Source organism: Euprymna scolopes, chromosome 2 (genome assembly GCF_053919585.1).
Source record: "Euprymna scolopes isolate OS-2025 chromosome 2, ASM5391958v1, whole genome shotgun sequence".
Lineage (NCBI taxonomy): Eukaryota > Metazoa > Mollusca > Cephalopoda > Sepiida > Sepiolidae > Euprymna > Euprymna scolopes.
This window is the reverse complement of record NC_136483.1, coordinates 151,084,396-151,105,765: the sequence shown is the minus strand read 5'-3', so window position 1 is coordinate 151,105,765 and position 21,370 is coordinate 151,084,396. Positions and strand designations below refer to the sequence as shown.

Sequence of the window (21,370 nt, the reverse complement as noted above, 5' to 3'; positions counted from 1 at the left end):
AAAGAATTAGCAGTAACTTTTCAACCAAAGTAATTTTTGACACCTACAAAATCTTTTATAATAAGGCCCTAAAAGACAGCGATTATAAGAATATACAATTAGATTACATTGAATTGGCATTATACACTAATAGACCTAAAAAGAAAAGAACGTAAAAGAAAGATCATTTGGTTTACTCATCCTTTTAATTCAATCGTTAAAACTAACATAGGAAAAACATTTCTAAATCTTATTAAGCTAGATTCTCCTGGCAACATTCTCCATAAAACTTTGAATGAAAACACTATTAAAGTAAGCTATAGTTTCAGTAATAATCTGGGGAAAAAAAACTCCCAAAAAACAACACAATAACACATTTCTAAAAGAAAATACTGAATTGAACCAAAATAAAATTAAAAACGTGTAGTTGTATAAACAAGTGAGTATTTCACCTGTTGTTTACCAAGCTAGTATAAAAGCATATGAAGTAAATGTTGTATTCAGCTGACAGAAAATATATAATAAAAAAAAATCTCACACAAATTGTTAAATGGAAAGAGAAAAGCAACTTGTCAATCCTTAGATTCACACGTTTTTATGCTTAAATACAATTTTTTTTATTATTAAATTTAAAGATAGAGATAAGCTCCTAAAAACAAAAACGTCAATTAATTGCAAGCATTATAAATCACACCTTCTTAGCGACCTGCATACCCCACCGAAATTCAATTATAATATAACTTAATCTAGCTCTAAGTCTCAATCTACAATCCTCCTATATCTTAAAACATTTTAAAACTTACACCTATATTTTACCTTCCTTTGGTTGATATCACATTATAGCATCACCTATAATATCAAATTTAATTTATATTTAATGATGATAATGTAAAACGTTTATTCATGCCATCTTTGAAACACTTATCTTACCTATACCTCACTCAAGATTTCAAAGGTTGTTTCAACCGAGAGTGGTAGTGGGGATAAGGTTCCTCTCCCTAAAAATAACCCCATGGTGTACGTCTCAAATAGCCTTTGATAACAAAGTTTGGCTCCTGGTCTTCTTGTGGGGTTTAGTTACTAATCTCAGTGAAACTGTTTATACTAACTGGGACAAGAGCAAAGGCGGTCCACTGGCGCCTTAAAACCAGTCACTTCGGGTCGGTGGGGCTCGTCAACTTTAGATGGTAGCTCATCTAGGAGAAAGCAACTCTGATTCAAAACCTCAGCTGCCTTTCGGTATTACCTTATCAGGGGAAGACTAAGGGAGTAAATCCCAACAGAAAATCCAGAGACAGAGTCACTAATGAGGCTTGACTTTATATTGCCATTGCTGGCAACTCCTGCGGCTCAGTTAGAGCCAAGCTGTATCGAGTGACTTTCTCTTATATTCTCCGTTTCGCAGAGAGAGGGAATTGCTGCGCAGGCAACAGTTATTTTCCCATATCTATATTGCTCCATTGTTCCACCATCATCTTCTGAGACAAAAATGGGTAAAAATTGAAAAAAAATCGTTATACATTTAGTACATTCATATTAGTTTATTTTTAATCAGTTCATATGCGTATCACGTTGGTACAGTGGTAACGTCACCAGCTTTTAATACTACAGTTTTTGATTTCGGTTTCGATTCTAGCTGATACCACCCAATTTTTTTTTTTACTTTTGAAATCACGACTATTATAATATATACGAAATCTGGACAAATTAAAATATCATATTTAAGCGTATTTTGTGACCGGGCAAAGTCGGGCAAAGTCGGGCAAAGCCAGGCGCCCTCTCGCTAGTTTATGTGTAAATTGATATTGATATTTATACTATTACACCTATTTTGTTTTGATCTTCTACATACTGGCTTAATAATCTAGTGATTCTGCCTCTTCTTTTTTTGTGTCCCTTAATAATGAAGTACTTATAAAAATTTTAATTTAATTCTAATTTCTCAATTCAAATTCTTAATTTTAATCTTTAAGTATTAATCATCACGTTCTTAATACTTGGAATATATATTCAAATTACATAAGCCATACTTTATTACAGGCTAGAATAGTTAATTCACATACAGACTTTCTGATTTATCATACAACTAACTTGCTATTTGAAATTTAAAATCTTCATTATTCATCACTCGCTAAGAATTTAAATGTATTTTTCTAGCCCAGCCAGACATTAAAACATTATTATAATTAGTTGATTAATAAGTAAATAAATTAATTACTGTAGGGGGTTCTTGTTTCTCCTCCTTTTTCTGTCTTGTTAATTATCTCATTATATAGTTTTATATTTTTTTCTTTTTCACTAACTAAACGTTTGTATCTTAATTTTTGATCTATTGTATTTTTAATATCACGTGATTACTCTCCAGACAAGAACTTTTGTGAACTTTCTCCAACATTCATTAAGTACTGAAGTTTTGTAAGAGTAAGAGCAACATCCCTGGTGAGGTCTATAGTTGGTTATAACTAGCCGACTGAAACCTACTCATGAATGTGTTGCGATGCACAAATATTTATGTAAAAATAAATAAGTATATATGTAGGTATATATATATATATATATATATATATATATATATATATATAAGATAAAAGATAATATATACATAAATAGTATAGGTATAATCTATATAGATAAATATATAAGATATAAGATAATATATAAAAATATATTATCGTTTTCAATGCCTAAGACATGATGATTAATTCCATATTTTTCATTTTAATGAGTATAACTATATTACAAGAGATTGTAATATAGTTATAACTATATTATAGTATATTATAGTATAACTATAGTTATAGTATATTATAGTATAACTATATTATTATATTATAGTATATAATAGTATAACTATATTATTATTATTATTATATTATAGTATATTATAGTATAAGTATATTATAGTATATTATAGTATAACTATATTACAAGTATATTATAGTATATGAAAGTATAACTATATTACAAGTATATTATAGTATAACTATATTACAAGAGATTGTAATATAGTTATTCCAGCGATGGAACAAAAAGATACATAGTTAGCAAAAAAAATAAATCTTTGCTAAAATCCCCGTTTGTTGTTATTTATGCCGCCCCCCGTTTAATTTAAAATTTGCCCGGACACGAACGTAATATAGTTTCCTTAGCTTACATCAGGCCTCGATAAACGCGTCTATAAAAGATATACACACCAACCACCTTTATTTTATATATTAGACTATTGTCTTTTATAACTAAAAAAAAAAGTCGGATTTAATGAATGAATGTTCGCAAGATGAACGGTAACGTGAAGAGGTCTAGTTCCTATTTACAATGCCTCCCCACGGGACAGAGTTAGACACCAGGGTCGTTTTTTAATGTGGAGAAAAGGAACAAAAATAAAAATTGTCTCAGTCGTGAAGGATTTCTCCTCCACTGACAGAGAACAAGAAATTGAAGTGCAGCATCTGAAGAACAGGTATTTATTTGCTCCCCCACGGAGCAAATTAGGCACAAGGCCGATTTTTAATGTGAGGAGTGAAGGGGAAATGGGGACCAACTCCACGGGGAGTAGGAGAGCTGGATAGTGACAATTGGTATGAAGGGTTGCCCCTACATTGACCAAGGTCTTATCGGTGGGGTCGCCCCCACATAGGGTCTTTGCTTGCAGCATCTGAAGAACAGATGGTATTTATTTGCTCCCCCACCGAGCAAATCAGGCACAAGGCCAATTTTTAATGTGAGGAGTGAAGGGAGGGGGAAGGGGAAAAGGGGACCAGCTCCCGAGAGGTGGGAAATGGGAGCTGGTTAAAGGTCAGGCATGTGGGGTTGCCCCCACATCTGGTCTTTGCTAGTCATAGCTAGTCATAGCTTGCAGCATCTGAAGAACAGATGGTATTTATTTGCTCCCCCACTGAGCAAATTAGGCACAAGGCCGTTTTTAATGTGAGGTAAAAACCAGCTCCCCTAAAAGTAGTCAAAAAGGGGGCACTCTGGTTACCAAAAATAATAATTGTCCCAGTATAGAGGGTTTCCCCTCCATTGACTGGTACAAATTATCTTAAGTGCAGCATCTGAAGAACAGATGGTATTTATTTGCTCCCCCACCGAGCAAATTAGGCACAAGGCCGATTTTTAATGTGAGGAGTGAAGGGAGGGGGAAGGGGAAAAGGGGACCAGCTCCCGAGAGGTGGGAAATGGGAGCTGGTTAAAGGTCAGACATGTGGGGTTGCCCCCACATCTGGTCTTTGCTAGTCATAGCTTGCAGTATCTGCCGGAACAGATACTACACTTTGATCTTGGCCCGAAGGCCAAGCTCAGAGGTCTCGTTATGCCTTAAGTCAACTCGTTGATTGTATACTTATAATTATCGAATCTAATAGTACTGCGATATTATGAGAAAGGGGGATAGTTTAAATATGATTGGTTCCCAAATTCAGATGCTAGGCAGTGCATTTTATTTTGTTTTAATTTGTAAAAGCACAAAATAAATACTCACCGATCACAAAAGGAGTTGGTTTCATTGGTTCCCGAGAAAACTGTCTTCTCACGTCGTCTAAAAAATAATAAAAAAAAAACAAAAACAATGTTGCAATGTTGCATTATATATATTTCAAATACAATTTATTTTACCCGCTTTGAATACCGATAAAAACTCATATCCATCAAAAAAATTATTTTATTGTTCATTAGAACAATTGTTTCAGTTCATATTACTATTAATATATATAAATTAAAAAATATATCAATTTTGAATTTAGAGACGGAGACGAATCTCACAGGTAAGAAAGACATTTCTTTGATAGGATGAATAGGTTAACCAAATTAATCTGGAGCAGGAAACTAGATTCAATATTTGGAGCATTTTTGTTGTTGTTGTTCTTGTGATTAAGGGAGGTGGTGTTTGATCAACACTGCTGGGGGGGCATGATTTAATATACTGTTTTGTTTTTAAATCCCCGAAACAGTGTTTTATGGTTAACAACCGATGATCCCTGAAATAACATTGAGACTATTGTGAATTCGAGAAAGCAAGTTGATAAAGTAGGTGACTTACTGATTAAATAGTTTTCCAACGAATGATAAAAAGTATAAAATTAAATAAGTTTTTTAAATATAGTTTTAAAAAGTTAAAAGCTTCCAAGTATATATATATATATATATATATATATATATATATATATATATATATATATATATATATATATATATATGTATATACAGGGTGTCCACAAAGTCTGACTACATTATGTAGCCACACTTTGTGGGCACCGTGTAGATTATGTAGCCTGACTTGTTCCTTGCTAAAAGAGTCAGATGGTTTTGTGGCCAAGTTCGAGTCTCTCAACCAGCTGTAATCATAACTCCCTGCATTGATAGATTCCTGAAAGGATGAAACATTAATGTCCATAGGCATTAAAAAAATTATCATAGTAATAATTATATATATATATATATATATATATATATATATATATATATATATATATATATACATACATACATACATACAGGGTGTCCATAAAGTCTGGCTACATAATGTAGTCAGACTTTGTGGACACCCTTTATATATATATATATATATATATATATTCTGAAAGTACCTGTAAATAAATGTCTGTTTTTGTCTCAGCTAAAAAAAAAATGTGAGTCGAATTATTTCCTTCTCTTTATTTCCTTACGACTGTCAGCGTGTGGGTCCCGAGTGTTACGGTTGCATGGATGGCGCGAATTATGAAAAGGGAAACTTGGTCACATCTTTGAAAATATTATTACATAAGTTTAATTTTAAAAAATTAGAAAAAACTGAATACTATTATGAAATTTTTATTAAATGACTGATTTTTTTTCTGAGACTTTCTTTGTAAAAACAACATATTCATAGAAGAAAAGTAGTGTTTTTTTTTTCTCTTCATTCTGTTGGTTTTTTTTTTTTTTTGCGTCATAGAAAGATCACATTACGACTGCGTATGTGACCACCAGATCCGACAGACGACATCTCATTCGGTAAATAAAAAGAAAAGAAAAAAAAAAAGAAAAGAAAAACGAAACTGATAGGGAAACCGATTCTTACCTTCGTCTTTTCCGTGGTCAACTCGGAAATCAAACAGCGGAATAGTTCTGGTAGATTCCGAATGCAACTCTACTTCAATTTTAGATCCATGGGAAATGAATTCTTCGGGCGTTGTTTCTCCACAATGAATTACCTTGTGGTTTCTGGAATAAAGGTACAAAACGTTTATCTTGGTGCAACTTCTAAATTAATAAATTTTTCTTTCCCTTTTTCAGTAATTTTGCTTATTTCAATATTTGTGATTATTATTATTATTATTATTATTATTATTATTATTATTATTATTATTATTATTATTTTATTTAATTTTTTTTACTTCTTATTATTATCGTTTCTCTTCTCCATTTCTTCTTTTCTATTTAATTTTTTGCATCTTAATCATTTCTTTAAATATAAATTCTTTAGATTTTCCATAATGCTGATTCATTTCTATCTAAGCAGATAGATTCGAAAAAGTGGTTAAATATCAAATATATAACAAATAAATGTTATCAAATGCAAGATAAGTTACTCTTCTGCCTAACTGGAAAAGTTTTTAGCGGTTTTACTCGTTTTAAAATGGGTAATCGGTGCGAAAATCATACAGTGTTTATCAATATCAAAATGGCGGTGTGCTCGCTGTTGAATATGGCAAGTTTGGGAAAATGAGTTGAAACTAAATAATTACACAAAATACTGTTAGAAACCCACCGAATATATGTCTGCACATGTCACGGTAACATATATTGAGTGAGTTTCTAACAGTATTTTGAATAATTATTTAGGTGTATCGTCACTTTGTCGTAAAGGGTTACTATTTGTGACCATGCCTAGAAAAGATTAACAAGATGTTGGTTTGCGTTCTGCATATTAGTACAGCTAGGGAAGCAGGTAGCAGGAAGGGAATTCCAAAGTCTAGCTGTTCGAGGGAATGAACTATTAAAATAGAAAGCTTGCTGGCATTTAGGGACCTCAACGGTGAAGGGGTGAGATTTTGTTGCTAAGCAGGTTTGTTGGGATATGCACATCGAGAAGGCATAAGTGCAACGAGTTCATGAGAGCACATTTCATTAAAATATTTTTTTAACAGGCACAGACATGCAACATTGCAGCGATGGGACAGGGGTTGGAGCTTAATTGACAAAGTGGGGCCAGATAGATTGAAAACTCCTTTTTGGACTTTATCCAAGAGGAACAGGCTAGTGGTAAATGCACCAGCCCAGATGTAACAACAATACTCAATGCATGGGCGAATGGTGGCCTTGTAGAGGTACGGGATACTCTCAGGTGTGAGTAGTCTTCTAGCTCAATAGAGGGAACCCACCTTCTTTGCAGCAGCTTTCGTAATGTTCTTAATGTATTTGTTCCAGTTCATATTGCCCGCAAATGTTGGGCGGGGGAGTTTGGAAGAAGAATTATCATGTAGCGTGTTATTTGTCATGGATATAGGCACTTAGAGAGGCGTCTTGTAATTGTTTAAGGAGTGCAAGTCTTACTAGCATTAAATGTTACCATCCATTTGCAGCCCCATTCCACTACGGTCTGGAGGTCATTTCCTAACGATTCTGTGCATGGTCACAAGTTTCCTGGTTATCTGGTTGAGATGCCTTATTTCTTTTTTGGTCCAACCTATAAACGACTGAGGGTCGCTTACTAATGATACTGCCCATTCTTCTGTTACGTTTCTACCGTAGAGTTTGATTTCTAGGAGTTTTCTTCTTCCGAGGTATTTATTTCCAATTTTAATCTTTCATTTCTTTTGTTTTAATGGGGTCTGCTTCCAGAACTCCTAAATATTTGTAGATATCATGTTAATCTAGTGCCCTCATCTCCGTTTGGTTGAGTAGGTCCATACCTTTTATTTTCTCAACCTTCATATAGCAGTGAGTACACTAACTGGAAGAATACCCGTCCCAGGACAAGTAAAATTAATCCCCCCCGAAGAATTTTGCTCCTTTCTTTTTTATGTCTCTTTACGAAGACTAAAATTCAGAAACTCTTTTTAATTGATATCCAATGCATATCTGAAATATTTGAATTTTCAAATGGGAGATTTTGTTCATATTGCTAAACACAGAGCGAGAAAATAAGAGAGACAGAGAGAGAGATACAGACAGACAGACAAAGAGAAGGAGAGAGAGAGAGAGAGAGAGAGAGAGAGAGAGAGAGAGAGAATTCTCTTCTGTGAAAAAGGGACTGCAAGAAATAGAAGAAATCTTCCTCCTAATGCACCAATGAGTATGTAGCATGGATGGAGTCTTATAAGATTATTCGTGACCTTTAATAAAATAAAGATCTACTTACTTGTGTGTTAAGTCCCGGATGTAGAGATAATCTGAGATGCATCCGTTGGTGTAGGGTAGGGAAAAGGAATGAAACTTGACTCCCCATACCCCGTAGCCTTCCATGAATTTCCAACGAATTGTGGGTTTATGTCTCGTTGTAGTTGGAAAGTCGCTCGATCGAACCAAAGTCGAAGATAACAACACAATTTCTGAAATAAAAATCAAGTTTTGTTAGAAATTAGAAATGCAATTAAAAGTTCGAAGCATGACATTAAATAACGACACTGTTTAAAAATACATATACTAGCAGTTCAGCCCGGCTTTGCTAGGGCCCTATGTACTATTCATAACTTGCCCTACGTGTGATTACACTTTATGTAAATTTCAAATGTTTAGACCAAAAATTGCCTAATTTCGTACAGACCGCAGAGGTCATTTTTTTTAAAATTTGACTCCAATTTTGACTCCTTAACATTTATTATTTTAGTCTCAAATCAAAATAAACGTTTTACCCATGTTCAAGTTACCTACATCTAAAATTTCAAGTGTTTAGATCTAAAATTAGCGGAGAAATTTGGTAGAATCTGCAAAGGTCAACTCTTTCAACTTTGACCTTTTGTCAGCCAAATTTTCTCCCCAAAACTGATTAAAATGTTTGCCGCATGTGTGAATACCTGTTATGTATAAATTTTAAATGTTTAGATCCAATATTGGCTGACTAGAAACCGCAAAGGTCAAATCTTTTGAACTTTGACCCCTTGGCAGCTCAAATTTTTTTACCCAAACCGATTAAAAAGCTTGCCCTATCTCTGATTACCCTTTATGTAAATTTTCAAATGTTTAGACTTGAAATTGACTGAGTAATTTGTGTAGAGACCGCAGACGTCAATTTTTTTTTAAACTTTGCCTCCAATTTTGACCCCTTAACATTGGGGGGGGGGGGGCTCAAATCAAATTAAAAATTTTGATCCATGTCCAAGTAACCTACATTTAAAATTTCAAGTGTTTAGACCCAAAATTGGCGGAAGAGTTTGGTAGAATTTTCAAAGGTCAAATCGTTGAACTTTGACCCCTTGACAGCTCAAATTTCTGGTCGAAAACCGATTAAAAAGATTTTTCCAAATCTCAAGTCTGTAGACTGAAAATTGACAGAGTTATTTAGTAGGGAAATGCACACACACACACACACACACACACACACACACATTTTCACTTTTATAGATATATAGATAGATAAAATATGATAAAAAAATCCAATGATATGATAACAACGGAGGTGGAAAAATCTAAAACCTCGACTTTTCGCCCATTTAGTGCGGGCTTTTTTCTTTTTTGACGAGAAGATAAAAGTATATATAGAGGGAGGCGGAGGGGACAATGCATATTTACATGTGTATATACAATATGTGTGTGTGTGTGTGTGTGTGTGTGTGTGAGGGAGAGAGAGAGCATCAATCCTATTCGGGTTTAACCGGCTTCCTCCAAAGGAGAAAGTTTCATGGGAGCATAAAATTCACAAGCGGTCTCCAGTCGCATGTATATCCCCGTTAGAGGAGATGACGACGTTAGGTTTTTTTGAAACCCTTGCAGGGAAGTGTTGACGTCCTCCTACATACAGCACCTGGAATTCCCAAATTGGTCACCCATTTTAGTAATGACCATGCTCAAAGTTGCTTAACTTCAGTGATCTGATGGGAACCAGTAGGCCAATGTGATTATGCCATGTATATATATACAAGGCTTTTTTTTTCCCTATACATTACATGCTATCCCTTAATTTGGAGGATTGACTTATATTTTAATTGTTTTGACTAGTCTTAACTTGCAATTGACTCACTTAGTGACCAATTGTTAGGCAAAACTTGGAAGTAATAGAGTTATTTCTCTTGGACTGAATAAGGGAGAGTTACCACCCCTGGAGAAAAAGCAGATCGGCCATGACAGTTTAGAGATAAAAAAAACGTGTGCCGCATCACAGACTTTAATCATCACGCATTCAGTAGCTTCTACAACACCATTTTTCTCTATGAGAAGTTGTTGAAGAAATCTGTTAAACATTATACTTCGTCTTCTGCTTCTTTTTGGGTTACCATTTTTGATTACGTTACGACGGCATTGGCTGTAACTGTCCAGCTGAAGTATGGTTCTCTTTAGTCCTAGGAGGTCTCCTTGAGTAGAGGTTAGTTTATAGCTAATCGCCTGAGGCGCTTCTACCGGAGAATGCTGACGAAGTTGTTCAGACATTCTTTGTACACCAGAGTGCACATATTACATATTGCGCTGGCTTTTCAACACTCTCGCTTGACCTTAAGTCTAAACTCCTCGTTAGGAGGTAAATAATACTATACTAGTTCACGTTAGTTAAATAACATGAACACACAAATAATACATGCATACGTACACAAGCACATGAATGGAGATTTGGTATCTGTCTGTCTGAAGCCGAAACTATACTATCTTTTCATTCTGAATTCATTCTGGATTCACGAGAAGTAGTGTAATACCGGTTCTGTTTTCACTATACCACCCTCATAGTCATTAGTCTTCCTTTTTTGGAGAGTGAGAGAGTGTAGTATCTGTTCTCTTGTCAAGAGACCCTCCTCCAAGGCATTACCTAATTTTGGGAGGGGAACAGTGTAGTATCTGTTCTAATACCATGTTTGGAACATTTTGTAGTATCTGTTCTATTAATATGATCGCATGAAACAATTTTTGCAGGCATTACTTCCTATATCGTCATAATATCCTCCCTGGCATTACCTACTATTTTTAGGTTTCAGTGTGGTATATGTTCGTCCTATATACTAACAAAAATATGCAAACATGACTTAATACGGCATAATGGCGTTAGCATACTGGTTCTCGTTAATTAATCGAAGTTAAGCGATGTAGAGCATGGCCAGGACCGGATGGGTGACCATTTAAACATGCTAGGTGCTGTATGGCTGGATTATACATGCGGTTGAGGACCGGTTGCGAATTTAATATTCCCTGTAAATTTCCTCTTCGGGAGGAAGCCGATACAGCCCGCCCAAAGCTAATATCACAGCACGGGTTACCAGTTCTTTTTTTTTTTTTTTATACAACGGTGGTCACCACTTATCAAGGCCCGGAAGCCACTCAGGGATAAAGGTTATTGCAAGTACAGTACGTTAGTGTGGAGATTTAATGAAGTGTTTACTTAAGAGGGCGGTTCATTAGGAATTTGTTAACATTGGACTTGAAGACATCCAAGTTGTAGTCAGGTGGGAAGCAGGCAGACGGAACAGAGTTCCACAGGCGTGCATTTCTAAGAAAGAAGCTTTGTTCATGGAATCCACGTTTTGATTTAGGCACAGATAAAGAGTGGGGGAAATTTTTCACAGTGGATTCAGCTAGACGGGTGTTTTTCGTGAAAGATTGGCCAGGGGGGACCAGTGATTGGAGTTCAGGCGAGCACCTGCCATGGAAATAACGATAAAACAAGGATAGGCTCGCAACGTCTCTTCTGTGGGAGAGAGGTTGCAGGGTAGAGAGAAGTTCACTTGATGAATGCGTTTCTGTAGTCAAATCGTCATCTTCAAAGTCGAACTCATCTCCAGAGGCGACAAGCTGAAGGGGTCAAGGGAAATAACTTAAATAAATTAAGGTTGATGTTTGATGCATTAAACTTAGCCAGCCACTTTCGCTATAGATTTTACTATCAACCCATCCCCATTGTATTTTCTTTCCTAGTGGCAACACAAACACAGGCACATCATACTTTTTTCTGCTTTGATATCGTTATTTCATGTTGAGCGCATTCCAAAGGGCATCCTGTATGGAGAGCTGGCATCTGGGACAACATCCAGTGGCTGTTACCAACTCCGATACAAAGATGTTGTGAGGTAAGACAAGGATGCAAAGGATGCAAAGGAACCAACATTTGAAAGCAGGGGAAGAGAAGTTGATAATCATTATGCACACACAGAAAGGATAACATCATTGCTAACAGTCTAGTAACCACAGTTTTTGTGAACTTTTGCGACGAAGTCTGCCGCATCGAAATTAATCTTCAGCCACAAACTGGCAGCCAGGACAACTAGATAAAGGATGCTTCATCCATGGTTAACCTTGACCGATAGTGGCCTACAACTATGGCACTTATTTACAGGTCGATGCAATGGGGGTCAAAAGTGGTTGGCTAATTTTAATGCATCAATCATCAAGCTTCTATCTTTTCACGACTAATGACAAATATCTATTTCATCCCTATTGAAATGAATGGCTCTTATCTCGAGGAAGCATCCTGCTTTGGGATTGAATTTCACTCCTAATCTGAAATAGAAAACGTACTGTTCTGTTGCCACATTTGGAGAGGAGCTGTTTAAAGCACCCCCCTTCTTTTTTTTTTTAGTTCAAAACCGGTTTCGAAATCTAGTAGGTGATACCCTTTTTTCCCCCCTTACAACTCCTTTATCACAGGAGAGATGTTGCGAATCGATCTCTGATCTACTGTTATTTTCATCGCAAGTGCCCAATTGAGCTCCGATCTATGCTTCCCCCTGCAAAACATTCACAACAAACGCCCATTTAGCTGTCGGCCATTTCCACAAATTTCCTGAACAAAATTTCTTTTCAGAATTGCCTGCCAGTGGAATTCTATAACACTGGATTGCTTTCAAGCCGAGTTTAACATGGCGTTTTCAAGTCCAACGTGAATAATTTTTTTGTCGAGGCATTTCCTTAAATAATCAAAGTGTACCTAATTTCCAGCATTACCGATCATTGCCGAGTGAAACGATAAAATTGTCTCCCTAAAAAAACAAAACAAAAAAACATTGCTTTATTTTAAAACTTTTATTAAAAGTTATTATCAGGTAACTTGATTATGTGGTAGAGCTCATATTTATTCAATGTAGCTGCCTTCAGCCTCAATCACCGCCTCGATACGGGTTTGGAACTGGAAGCATTCCTTTTCCACAAGCACTGCCCGGAGCTCGGCAAATACTTGGCGGATGGCAGCGATCAGGCTGACTTTGGCATTGTGGGAGGTAATTTTGCTGATGTTCTCTATGTATGACCAAACGAAGTAGTCCAGTGGATTTAGGTCGAGGGGAGGGGAGTTAAAGAAGTGTACAAATTCGTAACACTCCTGAAGTCAAGCCTGGGTCTCAATGGACTTGTGGGCTGGCGTCGAGTCCTGCTGCCACACCCAGTGGCCACCTGATTGGACCAGGGTATCACCACACTCTTCAGTAGATTCAGGTACACTTTGGTGTTGACTTTCAAGCCGCCTTCGAAATGTGAGGTGACACACCAAATACCATAACTGTGGCCGGATACTTTGTTTTTATAATCCTGAGCATGTCCCTGTTATCCAGATTCGCATTTTGAGGGTGCTGGCAATGATACTGTTGTCAGAACTTGGATCGGTAGAGAGCATGAGTTGTACAACGGCGCATCTCCGATCTCGCTCGTTGAACATTGTGTCACTTTCAGACATGATAGAAGGCTCCTTTCACTCTTGGGACTTGTACACAACTGGCCAACTAGTAGATGGTCTGCAACAAAAAAAGAAAACCGGTTTCCATCAAGCGGAAATGGAATCATGTATTTTCTAGGGCGACAATTTTATCGTTCCACCCTGTACGAGGTTTTTTTCAGCAACCACCTGGCACTCATTACATTTTATCATTGAGTGACCATCAGGTTTGTATAGGCAGTGACTCCATTGTAAAAGAAAGGGTCGTAATAACATCGGACTTTAAATCTTCGACTCCTGACTTGTTCCCTTGGCACCAAAATCAACAGAGTCTATGCTATTTCTTAAATGGCCATTTCTCTGTTAATCGCAGTATGAGGCTGGTTCTCCTATCCTAGGAGGTCCACCGTTCCAGGCTTTGCTTTCTTTTCTTAAGGGGTTAGTTTATTGTTTAATCGCCCGAAGCACCCTAACACGGAAATAATGGGTCTGTCTTTTGTGGGCAGCAAGTACGTCCTAGAATGGAGTACTGTTGCCACATCTGGGCACAAGCTGCTCGAAGAACCTCATCCTGCGTTGTCAGAGTTCAAAATAGACTTCATAGCATAGTAGGGGATACCCTTTTCTGTTCCCTGCAACCTCTTTCCCACAAAAGAGATGTTGCGAGCCTGTCTCTTCTCTATCGTTATTTTCATGGCCAAGTGCTCGTCTGAGCTCCAATCTATGTCCCCCCCCTCACCAAACATTCACGAGAAACACTCGTCTAGCTTAAAACACTATCAATAATTTCCCCCACTCTTTATCTGTGCCTAAGCCTAAACATGGATTCCATGAGCCAAGCTTCTTTCTTAGAACTCCACGCTTGTGTAACTCTCTTCCGTTTGCCTGCTTTCCAGCTAACTACACTATGGTCATCTTCAAGTCCAATGTAAACAAGTTCTTGATGAGCCGTGCCCTTAAGTAATTCAATTTACCAAATTTCCACTACTAACGATTACTATAATATTGTCCCATGTCCATTGTACACTTATTAACCCTTACCCTCGAGTGGCCTCCGGGCCTTAATAAGTGATGACTCCTTTGTAAAAAAACGAAAAAAAAAAAGTGCTTCTATTCGGAAGTGCCGACTTTTCAATCGCACTTTCCGGCCCTTGTGTCACATTTCTCGTCGTGTAAAATAGACAAATGCACTTCAAAAAAAAAAAAAAAGTCAGCCGGCACTGTCGAGATAGCTTGTTACTCGCGTTTTGATAAACCCGCCAACGGCATCTGTTGATATGAAGGCACTAAATTAAGATCTGCAAATTTATTTCCATTATGTTTTAAAGATAAGATGAAGCACCTGCCGATAAACTACACATTATTTTATGTCCGATTCAGATTAGCATAAATCCTAGATTGACTTCGCTATAGATTTGACTATCGACCTATCCTTGTTGTATTTACTTTCCTAATGGTAACACACACGCAGGCACACCTTATTGCGTGTGTATTTTCTGTCTGTGTTTATGTGTGTATCTCTCCCTCTCTTTCAGTCTCTCTCCTTGGCTGCATTTCTCTCTCTGTCTCTATTTTTCTCTCTCCCTCTCTTTCCCTCTCCCTGTCTGTCTCTCTATCTTTCTATATCTGTCTTTCTCTCTATCTCTCTTTGTCCCTCTGTCTGTCTATCTCTCTCTGCCAATCTAGGTGTCTCTCTCTCTCTCTCTCTCTCTCTCTCTGTTTGTCTTTCTCTCTCTGTGAGTCTCTCTATGTATGTCTTTGCTTTTCTGTCTTTTACCGTGTCTCTATCTGTATCTCTCACAGCTTTGTCACCGGATTATATTAATGACAAAAGTCAAATGAACGTGTTACTCTGGTCACAAATAAAACATTTCCAAATATCCGCTTTCACGGAGAATTATCATTGAAGACACTTCAGTATGCTAAGTCAATAATTTATGGCTTCTGTCATCGACCATATGTCGCAGAAATTCGGTAATCACACAGGAATAAGCATTATACAAACGCGTCTATAACACCAACGCAGGTGGATACTGTATAAACTCGTATATGGGACGAATGCCGATGCATACTATCGAACCATAAGGCGGGTTTGGTGTTTGTTTTTCTGTAACCAAACATTGGTATATGCTTTTAAAAAGAGCACAATAACAAACAGCACCGGTTATTGTAGGTATATTTGCTGATGACACCACACTATTATAACATAGCGCGGATGCGCGTATGTAGCTGCATGCGAAATGACGTCACCGGTAAAGAAAAATTAAAGACTATAAAAAAAAGAGAAAGAACGATCACGTTAGAGACGTGGAGTACGAACAAGATAACGTTCGAGATCTCGTGAGAGACGTTGAGAACGTTCTAGATCACGTGGATGACGTCACGGTTGTACCAATGAGGAAATAAATGTTGTTGCTATTAACAACAAGCGAGTTGGAGTTATTTCCTAAACTGTACGCAATGTTTGTTGGTTCCCGGGAAACGTTACACCATAACAGACATGAAAGAAAACGAATGTATACATTTTCAAGACAATAGCCGAAACCTTAGAAAATGGGCTCTAATCTGCAATGGAACAAGGACGTAAATGGATGGTAACATTTAATACTATTAAGACAAGCTTATTTCCTTTAATAATTACACGAAACCTTCTCAAACACCGATTGCTATAACTAATAAGATTCTGATTGAACGCTTAGACTCCTCGGTTTATCATTCACCGGCAACGTGAGTTGGAACAAAAAAAATACATTGATGACATTGCCAAGTCTGCCGCAAAGAATCTGGGCTTCCACTACTGTGCTAGAAAACAACTCCCAATATCCTATATCTGTCCAAAGCCACTTTCCGTCCATGCATGGAGTATTGTTGACACTTACACTAGTCTCCCCACCTCTTTAGATAGTCTCCACTCTCATTGGTATCGCACAGTCAACCAAGCTCCAACCACTGTCCCATCGTTTCAATGTTGCATTCTTGCGCTTGTTTTGCACGTACTTTAATAGATTGTGCTATGTGCACACACCAACGAAAGACATCATAACTAGATATCTGTTTATTTACCTGATATCGAGTCATTCAAGGTATTATAGCACCTCATATGGAGTAAATATTAATCAGAAATCCAATCGGATCCATTAAGCTTAATTACTCCCCCCCACCGCCCCGCTCAGAAAAAAAGGCTTGATGTGACGTAAACAGAAATAACAAATCTGTCCAAAAACAAACAGGAAGACTAATAAAAAAAAAAGAGGATACAAACGACAATTTTATATGAATTGTTGGACGAGTGATGGTCACATCCGGCCAATTTTGTCTCTTCTTTGGCCCCATTTGCCTGACCTCGAGAGGATTTTAAACAAAACAGGATGTTTGGAAATCGAAAGATAACAGAATTTCAAGAATAGAGAACGGAAAAGAATAGGATGTTATTGAGCACAGACCATAAAGGATATATTGTGATTAACACACTAACAAACCAGGATAGAAGACATACACACAGAGACATTATATATATATATATATATTTATCTAATATGAATCTTTATTGATACAAAAATGTTGGCTGCACATTCGCAGACATATTTCAACTCCAGCTTTAAAAGAGCAGAACCTCTTCAGATCATTTTCTTACTATGACAGAATACATACACACACATATTTATGTGATGAAAATTATGGAAATAATTTTCTAACGTAATGGAAATGAAACAGAAAAACAAAAATTATTTATATCATAGCAGTTTAGCCCGGCTTTGCTCGGGCCCTATGTACTGTCCATAACTTTATGTGCATATAATATATATATATATATATATATATATATATATATATATATATATATATATATATTAAAAAGTTTGACTCATGTCCAGGTAACCTACATCTAAAATTTCAAGTGCTTAGACAAAATTGGTGGAGGAGTTTAGTAGAATCTGCAAAGGTCAAATCTTTCATTTTTAATCTCTTGGCAACCAAATTTTCGAAAAAAAAAAAAACTTATTTAAAAGCTTGCTGCATGTCTAAATACCCTTTATGTAAAATTTCAAATGTTTAGACCTAAAATTTGCAGAATAGTTTGCTAGAGACCGCAAAGGTAAAATCTTTTCAACTTTAACCCCTTGGCAATCAAATTTTCGGCCAAATACTGAGTAAAAAGCTTACCCCATGTCTGAATACACTGCATGTAAAATTTCAAATGTTTAGACAAAAATTGAGGTCCAATTTAAAAAAAAAATGACCCCAATTTTAACCCCTTAACATTTGTTTTGGGCTCAAATCAAATTAAACAATTTGATCTACGTTCAAGTAATCTACAAACTAAAATTTCAAGCGTTTAGACCCAAAATTGGCGAAGGAGTTTGGTAGAGTTTTCAAATGTCAAATCGTTGAACTTTGACTCCTTGATAGTCAAATTTCTGGCCGAAAACCAATTAAAAAGATTTTCCAAATCTTGATACCCCTTATCTCAAATCTCGAATCTGTAAACTGAAAATTGACAGAGCAATTTGGTAGGGAAATGTACACACACAGACAGACACACACAGACAATTTCACTCTTATAGATATATAGATTAATCAACGTTTCCTCTTTATTTCAAGGCTTCTTCGGGAATACTTTCCTTATATATATAGATATATGAAAAGGAAAACGTTTCGTCTTTGTTTCAGGCCTCTTTTGAGATGGTTGATATTGTTTGTTTGTATCTTGCTTGCTTGTCATCGTACACAGTGGCTGACGTCACAGAAGTCGTCGTTCACATATCACACTAAATGAAGTCTCAAAATGCGATTAATAAGCGAATAATATTGGAGGAGGTAAATGACTTGAATATCAAAACAGAAAGAGAAGGGAGAAAGAGAAAGAAAGGGAGAAAGAGAAGGGAGAAAGAGGAAAGAGAAGGGATTAAGAAAAGGGAAGGGAGGAAAGGATAGATATGAGGAAGAGCAAATGAAACACGAATGACGAATATCAAAATATAAAGATGACGTCACGAAAAAACGAATGGTAAATTTTGGCAACTTTATGTGTTTTTTTCTCCGACCTTGAGCACGTGGTGCAATGAGGCAAAAGGTGGCTGGTTAATTTTAGCATTTCTAAAACCAACCTTTTATCTTTTCACCACCAACGCTCTGATCCTCACTTAATCCCAATTGATATGAATGGCTCTCATCTCAAAAGAAACCCCTCACTTCAACAATCTCTAGTTTGAAAGTTTGTTTCAATAAAATTGTGTGCTCTTTTCTGTCCACGTGTTTGTTTTTTCTAATTAAATAGTTTGTTGCACGTGTCAGTCCCACTTCCACCTCAATCTCCCAGTCGCTCCACGGTTCTTTTTATGTGTCTGGTATTGCCTCATTTGCATAGAACCGGCGAGAGGCTGCGTTACTCACACGTGATCGTCAAGTACAAAAACAACTGCGAGTCGTCATTTTTTTTTTTTGTCAAGCGACCGAATCCTATAAAGCACACACGCATGCTTATTACGGTAAGTTACGATTTTCCCTACACAAGCCTCTAAGTCTGACCTTTACTCTTTGACCTAAAATGGAGGACTTATATCAAATTTGTTGTCAAGATCACCGAGGAGATGGATGGATCATTCTACCGCTCTAGAAGGTATTTCATTCCCGACGCAGTCTTTTACCTGTGTAAGAGCCAGATACGTTCTACGTGTACTTTTGCCATAGCTAGGGAGGCGCCTCTTGGAGCATCCTTTCCTACCTTAACAGAGTTCAAAACCGATTTCGAAAACTAGTAGGAGACGCTCTTTGTTCCTCCCTGCATCATTATTTTCATGATAGTGTTCGTCTGAGTTTTAAGTTATGACTCCCCCCCCCCCGGTAAAACTTTCACAAAAAGCACTTGTCTAGCTGCAACAATTATCAACAATTTTCCCCACTCTATCCGTGGCTAAATACATGAACAAAACTAAAATTTATTCATCAAGAACAAATAATATTTTTTTTAATGAAAATCGCTTCAGAAAAGACAGACAGCTACTTGATGTAAGAAAATAGAAAAAAATATCTCTTCAAAGCAAAACAAAAAAAAAAAAAAAACTAACTGACGATAAGTGTTACATGGATAGATTCTGACCTAGAAAATAGCAAATCTTTCTCCTTTGTCAGAAACCTTGCTCATGGAATATGAGGACTAAAGAATAAAGTAAGGTAAGCGAGAATTAATTAGTAAAATGACATTTTTCAAAAGCAATATGCAAATACTAGGGAATTTCATCAAATATCCTGTTGGCTTGGCAGGCCGAGAGCAGGCTCGAATAATGGCAATAGAGGCCCGCAAAAGTCAATTCACGATTATCCCCGGCGTGGTGTGTCATTAACAGACTAAGGAAGACCTGCATTGTGGTGGAGGGGGGGGGGGGCTATGGCCACACTTGTCTCCATGGCAATCGATGGATGCAAAAATCTGTCGACGATATATTTTTATTGATAACAATCCTCTATTGACGATGCTACATACTCAGCGTTTTGTCGCTGAGTTCGTAACTGATTAGGGCGCAAAATTGTCGACACAAATCTCATCTAATGTTAGCGACTTGCCTTTTGTAAAGGGAAGCACTGTCAGGCACTAATGAGCCGTTTGCCAACTGATTCGATGATCGACAAAAAAAGCCAAAAAAAAAAAGCAAAAAAAAAAAAAACAAGCGACATCTTTATCAGTTTTAGAAAAAAAAAAAAAAAAAAAAACCTCACCGGTAGAGTCTGACTTCGTCGTTATCTTGCTGGTGTCATCTCGTTCTTCGGAACCCTGTACTGTCGTCGGGAAATTATCTGAAAAGATTTACAAAATAAAACTGTAAAGAAACTTAACTTAATTTGTGTCGTCATAACAAGAAAATAAGCGTAACAAAACCAAGGTACTTTATTTCAGTTCAGGCCGAATTCAAGCCAACATAATTTCTGTCACTAATGAGTTACCAGTTATCATTGCCAAAACTTACTCGAGCATAAGGACTAATGAGACAGATAGGTTATCAGTTGGATGCTGAAGAATATTATGAGAGGATTGACAATGATTAATGAAATCTCTAATGAAGACGGTTTATGAATAAGATTTATATTGGATTTGAAGACAATCATGTTTTAATTTGCACGGAATCAATCCTATGATAATGTGTTCCACTAATGGGAAGCCTTTTGCTAAGAATCTCTATTCATGAAAATCCCCATAGATGATAGACACACGGGAGGAAGAAGAAAAGGAAACTTATCAGTTGATAATGATGAATAATCTTATGAGAGGATTGAAGATGGCGAATGGAATGAACAGGATTGAATTAGTTATGAGGAATATTTGTTAATAATTGATTTGGAGATGTAAAACACAAAGGCCCCCACATAGAATCCACATAGAATCATGAAAACTGAAATTATATGATTTTAACTTGCCCCTCCCCCTCCACATAAAACGAAAAAAAAAATGTAGCGCCACCATAAACTGACGCCACACGAAATTATCAAGGAGGGTCAAGGAGGATGGAAAGACCGAGGAGAGAAAGCACTAACCAGACCTCTACTAAATGAGTGCGAAGAATACTGGGACATTGGGGGGGGGAGCAATGGTCGTACCAACGAAAAATCAGTGGTTAACGGCTATTTTGATAA

General features: G+C 36.7%; 1 protein-coding gene across 2 annotated transcripts in view; it reads right to left on the bottom strand.

The window, feature by feature from the left end:
• The window catches only part of LOC145297654 (uncharacterized), a 99,997-nt gene that overhangs the window by 18,810 nt on the left and 59,817 nt on the right, over positions 1–21,370 (bottom strand). For both annotated transcript variants that reach the window (XM_080143823.1, XM_080143832.1), the window contains exons 2-5: positions 20,459–20,536; positions 8,318–8,507; positions 6,035–6,177; positions 4,460–4,516 (exon numbers count right to left, since the gene is read on the bottom strand). In XM_080143823.1, the coding sequence (XP_079999949.1) occupies positions 4,460–4,516; positions 6,035–6,177; positions 8,318–8,507; positions 20,459–20,536 (468 nt within the window). The remainder of the gene's footprint in view (positions 1–4,459; positions 4,517–6,034; positions 6,178–8,317; positions 8,508–20,458; positions 20,537–21,370) is intronic.